The sequence below is a fragment of the Trifolium pratense genome, linkage group LG5 (genome assembly GCF_020283565.1).
Source record: "Trifolium pratense cultivar HEN17-A07 linkage group LG5, ARS_RC_1.1, whole genome shotgun sequence".
Classification (NCBI taxonomy): Eukaryota; Viridiplantae; Streptophyta; class Magnoliopsida; order Fabales; family Fabaceae; genus Trifolium; species Trifolium pratense.
In genome coordinates this window covers 16,685,160-16,695,698 of record NC_060063.1, presented here as the reverse complement: position 1 = coordinate 16,695,698, position 10,539 = coordinate 16,685,160, and the positions used below count along the sequence as shown (strand labels likewise).

At 29.2% G+C, this 10,539-nt stretch overlaps 1 protein-coding gene across 1 annotated transcript; it reads right to left on the bottom strand.

Annotated features, from left to right (window-relative positions):
- Positions 1-478: 478 nt before the first annotated feature.
- On the bottom strand, positions 479-6,946 carry LOC123885166 (protein MANNAN SYNTHESIS-RELATED-like). Its single transcript, XM_045934431.1, has 7 exons — positions 6,703-6,946; positions 6,369-6,603; positions 3,744-3,894; positions 3,212-3,282; positions 2,999-3,084; positions 1,419-1,989; positions 479-861 (listed from the first exon to the last, which is right to left on the bottom strand). Exons 2-7 carry the CDS (start codon positions 6,477-6,479, stop codon positions 583-585), a joined length of 1,269 nt encoding a protein of 422 aa, XP_045790387.1. The 5' UTR covers positions 6,480-6,603; positions 6,703-6,946; the 3' UTR covers positions 479-582.
- Between the last annotated feature and the right edge of the window lie 3,593 nt (positions 6,947-10,539).

Here is a 10,539-nt window from a genome sequence, read left to right as displayed (position 1 = left end):
GACAAATTGCTTTTAAATTTAATTCAATTAAATTGAGACTCAATTAAATATTAACTTATAAAATTAGCATAATGCTAACGTCGTAGTATGAGTTTTTGCCAAATGTGTGCGATGAAATATGCAAAACACAGATTTTTCTTCCGTGTATTGTATTAACAGTGTGATCACAATTTTTATTTTTGTATATAAAAACTCAATTGCTTGGGGAGTTTAATGGAGGTATGTTACTAGTCTAAGTATATTTTCATATTCTATTTTGTCAAACTATGGGACTCCGTCCCAATAAGATATTTTTGCAAATTTTGTTGTCCCATTTTATAAGACATTTTCTTCTAAGTTCTAACAAAATTTCCTTACAAACAGATTTTTAGAACGCATAGTTTAAAGTTAATTTACTCCCAAACATTGAAGTACTAAAATTTCTTCTAACAAAATGAAACTATAAAATCATATTGGTAGTCACTGTCTTGTTATAACAATAACCATTATTACCACCATCTTAAACATAAAGCTCTAGTGAGTTGATTCAAGCATAATATACATACAAATATTATACATAGCCAAACTTAGAGCAAGTTTAATTCAACAAAAGCATTTATAAGCAAAATGATTCTTCTTGGTCACATAAGGAGACATGAATTCTGAGGCTGAAGCTGATGGACTTGCTATTTCACTTGGAACAAGGATTTGATTTCTCCCTGACACAATTCTCATTCCAGCAACATTTTCATAGAAGAGGTTAGTAATTGATGGCACAAAGATATCACTCTGAGAACATATGTAGAAATCAATTGCCTTCTCAAATTCACTGCTTTCTGAGCTTAGAAGCTTTTCTTTCTTAATTTCTGACATTATGTTTTCCTGTTGCAGCATAAGATATGCAGAATTCATTCAGTAATATGACATTAAAAAACTGAACTTCAAGGAAAAAAAAATCAGTTACTCCCTCCATTATATATATCTTTGTGGTAATTTAAGGCTTTTGCTCATAGATTAAGAAATTGTTTAATTGATGTCTGTTATCACCAAATTTCCTTAATTGTTTTACAAACTCTCACCTTTTAATGTAGAGTCCATAAACACTCGCATTTGGATTTTCTATGGTCAACAATCCAGGCATTCATTCAGTCAGTCTAATGGTGGTCGTTGGGTTGAGATCAGACGGTTCAAACTTTAAGCTTATATTTTTAATTAAAAAAAACCTAAATATGTACCGTCCAATCTCAATTTTACGACCACCGATGTGTTGACTTTTGTGGAATTCCTTAGGCAATCCAATTCCTAAATACTCTAAAGTATATTTTAAAAATAAATGTCAATTATATCTTGGATTTCTAAAAACCAATTATTTTAGAATGAAGGAAGTAACAAACCAAAATAACTTAAAGAGAATTAGAATTTGAGCATAGGAAAATTACCTTGGTATATGTTTTAGGGAACATATATCTGAGTGAATTAAGATCAGGACTCCATTTAGTCTGAGTGACATAAACAACAGTTTCTTGACCATACCCAAGTTTCTTAAGAAACTCACCAATCTCATTTCCTTGGTAACATTGTTTTCTTCCCTTTTCATCTTTTCCATTACACTCATTTTTCAATACTTCAGTTCTTAAATCCACTGCAACAAATTGTCCATTTGATTCTTGACTCCAAGTTTGTAGATTTTGTACTATCGACTCAGCTACTTCTTGTATCTCTGATTTCAATTGAAGTGTTCCAAACATTGCTTGGCATGCAAGTAAGTCCAAGTTGTTGGTATTTCTTGAAATTGTTGACGAGGGAAAGTTTGATTCAATCTTAATAATCCCTTTTGCTTTGTAGATTGGTTTGATTTTCTTGATAATGTAATCTTGTGAAACCTTGTTTGGTATTCTTACTATTGGTGTGTTTCTAGTTGAAACTTCAGGAGGAAGTGCTTTTGTTACTCTTACTAACCCATTTAACTTATTTGAAATATTTTCAACATCATAAATATCTCCAAGGTTCCTGCAATGAAATCAAATATGTAAACATTAGATATAACATATAAATAATTAATTATAATGTTAAGAACATGTTTGTATAAATAACTTATTTAAGTGCTAATAGCATAACTGCTTATCAGATAAGTGCTTGTGTATAAGTTATTTTAACAACAAAAGATAAAATAAAATCAAACTGTTTTCATACAAGTTAAAAGTTGTTTACATTAACTATTCTAGAGAGCTTACTAAAATAAGCTCTTTCAAATAGTCTCACAAGTGCTTATATCAATAAATAAGCTCAATTAGCCAATCTTAATGAATCTTGAGCAAATTATTTCATATGCTAAATGATGAAAATAAAAAAAAAATCAACAGATGTGCCTTAAAGATGGCCTGATTTATGAGTAAAATTCTGCACCATTGAGAATCTAAGAAGGAAAAGTAATTTGAGAGATTAAGACTTGACTTAATTGATTTATATGAACATTAGTGACTCACTCTTTCTAGACACTCCTTTGAGAAAATCTCTCATAAAAATTATGCCTTGGTAATTTGTTAAAAGGGTAAACTAACTTTGTAGGGATGATTTGTGATATAATATTACACTCATCTCTCCTAAGTCACGGCTATAAATGATAAACACACAGTCTCTATTTTGTAAAAAATATCGTTCATATCTGATGAGATTTCGAGACCCAATTCATCTAAACTTTTATTCATAAAAAAAAAAATATATTGATCTCTACTCAATTACACACTTATATTTCTTCTATTTTTATGATGAGCGTTCGAGATCCAACTCACCTAATTTTTATTCATAAAAAAACACATTAATCTCTACTAAATCACACTTGGCGTTTCTTCTATTTTGTAAAAATAGAAAAAGTGGAGTGGTATATGTGCCATTTTAGCATATCTACCATGTATGAGTCATATATGCATAAATTAAAATTATTAGTTACTTAAAAAACAAAAATATATAAAAAACAAAAATCAAACTAAAACTTATCATGCCACATAAAAGCACACACATGCTATTTCCCGATTTGCTACTCTTGATGTCAGGAAGCACAAGAGTGGCTCCTAGGTATTTGGCTACCACCACTGCATCTGCAATCTGTGAAAATCATCTCAAGGAATGGTAAAATCAAACAAAAATTGTCTAGAAAAAAATAAATTAAAGAAAAATCAAAACCTTAGTAATGTATAAACTCCAATTAGAAAATTCAAGTGGTGCAACAAACCTGTAAGATATGATACTCAGGACCATTTGTTAAGGAAAATATGATGAAACCTTTAGATTGTTCTACTTCCTCTGCAGATTACATAAAAAAAAGTCACAAATAATAGCTCTTGTGTCAAGAATTTTTAAAAATGGTGCACGAGTTCGGTTGTGGCCGCAACATCAATTTTTTTTGGTACTTCACAAATTCTAAATTGCGCTCTCCAACTGCAATTTCGGCCGTAATATAATTTATTTTAAGGTTTCTAGAATGACATCGTAATTGCAACCACAACCTCATCGGTCACATTTCTTCGTATTTTGTTTCAATGTCAAAATTTGAAGTATGACCGCAATTTAGAATCATGACTGACTTATTTGATTGTGTTTCTCAATAATACATGACATCGACCACAATTTAGTAGTAACTGTATTGTTCCTACTATTGTGGGGTAAGTACCTCTTATACTTTTTTTTCATTCCATATATATAAATATATACTCTTTTCTGTTCAAAAAAATAAAATATAAAAATCATGAAGGTTGAAAACTTACTTAGTGTAGGAGCAGGAGGACTCCAACATGGTTTTAGTCCTTCAACATTTTGCTTCAAAGGCTTTTTGCTTAGATGTGAAACTGTGGCCAAACTTTGTGGAGTAACTGTTACAGAGTCATGTTGGGAAACATGTGTAGCTTGAATTTCAACCTTCACATGGTTTAGTGCAAACAAAAATTCAACGGTTATTTTTGGTCTATGATTCAAAATGTGTCTTATATAATTTTGGCTTACATAACCATCATATTAATATATCACATAATCCACCAATAATGCATTGGTCCAAGTGATAAACGTGAAACTTAAAAGGAAATCGGATGTATATAAAAAGGTTGTTTAGTGTAGGGCTATGCAACACAAATGAGCATACCATGAATATAATATGATATATTTTTAAGCAATTGAGGAGTATGAAAAGGGAATGAAAAAATAAAGAAACTAATGTTTGATTATTTGTTTTTTTTTTTTTTTCTTTGCCTTTTAATTCTTTTAGCCATGTTGATCTGCCAACCCATGATAAAAGAGGAGAGAAAGTAGTTAATTTGGCTAGCTAGGTCACTTTATTTCTCATAAAAAACAATACATTTTTTTGACAAATAAAAAAAAACATATATTGTCATCTATTTTTGACATATCGGTGACGTTGATAATTATTTAACTCATTTTACTAACTCTATTCTAGTAGCATATAATGACATTTAATATTTTGAGTTTTTTCGATTTTAAGATAAGATGTTAATTTTTGTCAAAAAAAAAAAAATGTTAATTGTTATATTCATTTGAAATTAGTGAAGTTGGAGAAATTCTTAGGTGAATCTTCACCTAAGCATTAATGATTAGGCACAACCAATCACATAATTACAACTCATTATTATATTAAATAATTACAAATAATTAGTAGATACTCATAACTAAAACTAAATCTCTATAAATAAGGAAATGAAAAAATGAGTTATAAAAACATGTGTTGTGCATAAATCACATCCTTCCTTTAAAATATCATCATATCATATTAAATATATTCCTCATAAAAGTTTTTATCTATAAAATCCTTAGTTTAGTAATTGGGAGTCGATAGATCGATTTCTATAAGATTTTATTTATCTTTTCAACACAACTTCAAATTATTAAGACCATTTTTTTATTAAAACTTGACGGTTAAGAACAACAAATTAGTCTCGTGAATAAAACTGAGTTAGTATGCATGAACTGAGATTCGAACTTGAAATTACCCATTTATTCACTTCCAGGAATGAATTTTTGGCCACTAAATTATTTAATTTGATAAAATTTTATGAAAATATTTGTTAGGACTTAGGATTAAACTTGATAATAAGTAAGTATCGTATAGAAACTATAAAACTATATTGAATCTTAATAAAAATAAGCACTACCATTCAATTTTTTTATAGTAAAAAATATGTAAATTCATACCTAAAAACTTTAGCTCATTAGAAGTACTAACTAGCAACAAGTATGAAGTCTGTTTTGGTACTACTTGATCGTTTAATTAAATCCTACACTACTAGAAATTCTTCATTTAGCTTTAAATAATAGCGTCGGCCTCCAACACCGACACTAAAAGGATTGATTTAGCGTCAAATAAACTCACGCTAGTGGAGATGATTTTTCTATACCACAGCTTAGCTTATACTTTGCCCTAGTTTTCACACTATGTCATATTTGTCAATGTATACTCATATACCAACTTTAAGACAACTCAATCATCTGTAAACTTGCATAATAACAAATTAAACCCTCTTGTAAGAGTTATCTTCAAATCTTAAAAACACATTTGATACTCATATAAATAATTTGAAATCCCTGCCGACATCAAATTGAATGGTTTAACGCAGTTTAAATGTACTATATATTTGTCATAAAAGGAAAATTGTTGTTAATAACGTTCAAAATTATAGTTATCTATGTTCATTCTGATCAATGAATTATGACAAATTGTTAATATTCATTAACCATCTAAATGTAATTTACTATATATTTAAATTGTGTTATCTATGCAATTTGAAATCAAAATTTCTCCACAATGTCAAATTCTTTCATCATGCTGCAGGATCGAAAGTTATATTACATGATCCGGGCTTAGGCCCTCATTGCTATCCAAAAAAGTTATATTACATGACTTATGCAGTCATGACAATTTCAACGAAGTTTCAAAGTAGATAACTATTTAAAAGTGTCAATCGAGTATTTTACATCATCTCTCTATCTCTCCCTATTTGTAATTTCTTTATAAAGAAAATCACGGACTAAGAGTGTGGGATAAGCAAATGAAATCGATCACACGAGTTTAGGAAATCCCAATCCATTGATCTCACACTAATTATTTCCAAGAAAGGAAAGTAAAATACTTTCCCAATCAAATCAAATATATACAAATTCACATCAAAATTTAAATAACCAAACCTAATGCATACTTTATTAAAATGAATCACCAATCAATCCAAGTCATACTTTCAAAAAGAAGGAAGTATATGTTATCAATATTTCAAAGAATCACAAAAATGAAACAATGAAAACTCATCACATCAAATAATATGTATAATTTAAAAAATAAAAAAATGGAATCAAGCTTATGATAAAGGTGGTGGAGGTGAGTGACTTACATCATCAATTGAATAATCAAAATGGTCCTTCTTGATCATATTACCAAGCATTATGAACATTGAGAGAGTGAGAAGGCCAGCAAAAGCTTGTCTCAAATCCATTGAATTCATTTTTTTTTCTTCAATCACAAACCTCTCACCAACTCTCAAAAACTTGAGTCCTCTATAGAATCACAAAGTCTCTATAAAAAGCCCTCTTTCACCGACTCAAGAGGAAAATAACATCACAATAAAGCTAGTATGATAAAATAGAAAGATATGAATAAGGAAATATTGTTGGAGATATAGCCAAATAAAAAGAAGAAGAAAAAGAAGATAATTCTTGAATCATTACCCTTTTGCTCTAAAATACATGCAATTGTAGTAATACCCTTTATAAGCTCAAGGTTGCTTGAGCTTGATTCACTCAAAAGAAGAGGCTTTTAAATTTATAAATTCTAATGCAATTTGGTGGAGGTGACACGTTTGAAAATAGTGATGCCATTTTGCTTAATTACATTATTTATAATCAAGAGGCACATTTTAATTAGTTTCATTCATTCATGTAGTACAAGCTAGATCAACTCAACAATTTTTTGTTCACACATGCATCTACATTTTGGTTTCATTTGCAAACTCTAAACCTCACTTTGCTTGTGCTAACCTCTCTCTCTCTCTCTCTCTATATATATATATATATATATATATATATATATATATATATATATATATCTTGATGTGGATTAGTTGTTGGATAATTGAGGGGAGAAAATTCAGGGGAAATAAACTATTAGATGGAACTAGTTGTAAAAGTTTTCAAACTTAAACGTCATCAATACTTTATAAAAATGAGATAACTTTTTCATTTATTTTAACATTTTAAGTGAAGTACTCCTTTAGTTCCATATAAACTTGTGATCTTTTAATTAAAAAAAAAACATTTTTAAGTGATATGTTATATTTTAATAAATTAAATATTGATCGTGTTATTTTCAGTTGTATTTTCAAATATTCAATAGTAAGAGTTTAACCTTATAATTTTAAGATATAGAGTTCAAATTTTTTCGAAAACGGTTGTAAAATTACTATTAGTGTCACTTTATTTAATTTTATTTTATTTTTTTTATAAAATATTTGTATTTTCAAGTATACAAAATAAGTTGGTTCAAAAAAAAAAAAAAGTATACAAAATGTGTATCTCCCAAGTAATTGTCTCCACCATCTCCCAAGTAATTATTGTATTTTTTGTAAAAAAAAAGTATAATTATTGCTTCAATATACTTTTATTGATGATCAAATTAACAATTTTTTTTATAAAATTATTGTTACTTATTTCTATTTTTTTAATTCTTGTATAAATAGTTTAAATGTCATTAATTCGAGAAAAGTACTAATAAATCGATCAGTGATTACCTTTCCTGTCGCATATCATAAAATTTTGGAATTTTTTGTCGCTTCCATTTTCTCGATCGGTCCAATAAGAATTCGACAACTTTTAGTTTTTATTTTTAGCTTTTATGCATCTCATTAAAATAATTTCTTCTGATTAGTTTTGTCTAAGTTTTTTTTTGGTTAAAGAAAAGATGTATTGAAAAAATATAAAGGATATTCAAACCCTAATACATATATATGGGACACAAGTAAAAATTAACGATTTAAAATTTCATAAAAGCAAAATAACATAAACAAAAGAAAGAAGAGTGTGGTACCAAATTTTTTTTGAGTTGAATTAAGAGCATAATGATAATGATATTAAAGAGAATAGAAGGCGTGCCAAGAATGAGACACCTTGTAAGTCTTAATCTCTTGCCAAGTGCTCTCACAATTATATAAAAGGAAAAATAACAAGTACAAGAGGGCGGGCCAAACCTAACCCTCAAGAAACAAAGTAAAACAAAAAAAAAAGTCACTAGGTTTGGTTTAGTGGTGAGGAGTTTGGATAATACGTTATAGATTATGTGTTCGATCATCAGCTCATTGTAAACCCAAAAATAAAGTAAAAAAAAAAACACACACCAAGGGAATCTTAAAATAGAAAATCTAAAACGATTCCAAAAAATAAAAACATGCATCTCGGATAAAGCTGGTGAATGAACCAACCGTCAATACGGAAACGTCCACGTACCATCAATTCCCTGCAACAAACGGTAACAACCAACATCTGACTCTTCCAGCCCATCAGTTCGACATGAATCCCCTAGATTGATACAAATATTTTTTCCTCCTACGGAGAATGATTTGACCTCCAACACAGATCGATTCACGTACCTACAACCCCCTGCGATAAAACACAGTGCGCATAATTGGCTTTTTTAAGCACAAACGGTTCTAGGCTTCAACCTCACTAGATCGGTTACTACCATCAGAACAAACCACCACACACTCAAGCCGGCTAGAGAGCCACAGATCTGGCGAACGACCCACAACGCAAACCTTCATAGAGAGGAAATACTTGCCACATAAACTTGTACCTCTGAGGGAGAAGAAAATTGACGGTAGGTGAATATAAACATCAAATGAAAACAAACAACGAAGAGGTCGTTAATAGAATTAACCAATCACCAAGTGGTGGCGAGAGATAAGACCAGTCTCAACAGCGCCGACGATTGAACAAATGATGACACCGCCATAGAGGTGGGAATAGGTCAGACCGGCCTACATGGCCCTATGGCCTATCCTACATAGGCTCAGGTCAGGTCAACCCATTTCCTTAAATAGAGCAGGCCAAGACTTTTTTATAAGCCTATTTAGCTAAAAAGGCCAGGTCACGGGCCATTAAAAAAAAAGCCTTTAAGGCATATTTAAGTTAATATGAATAATATTTTTACTACGATTATTGTTTATATATTAAAATTTGTACTTTGATTAAATTATAAATCTATTACTTCATCCGTCCAATTTTATAAGACTCACTTTGACTAAATGCATTATTTATATGTCTTGTTTTGATCGTATTTTTCTAACGGGGATCAAATTACACCAATGTAATTTTAAAAAAGTTACACTCATTAATAACCCTTGATTTTATTTTGATCTAGTGGCTATTAAAGAGTAGTGTATAGACTCACATTACTCGATTAGTAAATGAAAGAATTTCCTTTAACCTTCATTTTTTACTTGACTAATCATTATTTTCAAATTTCATTTTAGGTTTGGTAATGAAGAATTTAAACACTATGGATTTTTCTGACGTGATGATAGAGGTTGTTACTGATGATTTTTATTATTTTTTAAAATGGCTAAAATAAATTTATAATAGTGATCCTGCGCAAGAAATGTTAGTATCACCAAAAGATAGAAGGAACAGAGCATGAAACTCTAAACAACCGCAACAATAGAGTAACACAACAGAAAAATACAACTGAGGAATACAAAAACGATGAAAAAAATAAGCAACCAAAACACAACAATGTTGTTTCTGATGATACTAATTAATTGGTAACCTCTTATGATATTATGGCGAGCCACAAATTACTATGTTGCTGAAGAGAAATATATCAAGCCTCAAGTTAGAATGAAATTTAATTCGCTTATCAAAATAAAATAAAAAAAAGAATGAAATTTAATTCATTGGGAAAGGCTATAAAATTTATAAACTATTTGCTAAGACAAAAGAATTTGTGATTCGTATTTGTTCTAAAAAGCCAAATTGATACATAATAGGGAAGATAAACTACCTGAGAGAAGTAAATGAGTTAAACAATCACCCATTTATGGTATTAAAAATAAAAAGGAAAGTAAGAAAATAGAAAAGGAAATTCTTTTAATTATTAATTGAGTCATGTGAGTCTATAAACTAATCTTTTATAGCCATTAGATCAAAATAAAATCAAATGATATTAATGAGTGTAACTCTTTTAAAGTTACACCAGTGTAATTTGATCTTTCATCCCCTTTTCTAAAAGTATATAAATGTAAATATTATCATATAAGATCTTATTTGATCTTTTTATGATTTTTACTAATGGACAATTAAAGATATTCGTAATTAAAATTGGGTATTGATATACGTGCAATGGTCAATGAGTTCTTATATTTTGGGACGGTTGGAGTAATTTTTAAGTAGTTTAAGTTTATTAATATACATTAGTTTTGAATATATATAAATGTATTATTATAAACTAAAATTGAATATGATGACATATATAGTCAAATTGTCTAAAATATCATGTTAAATATCAAAAGGATTATT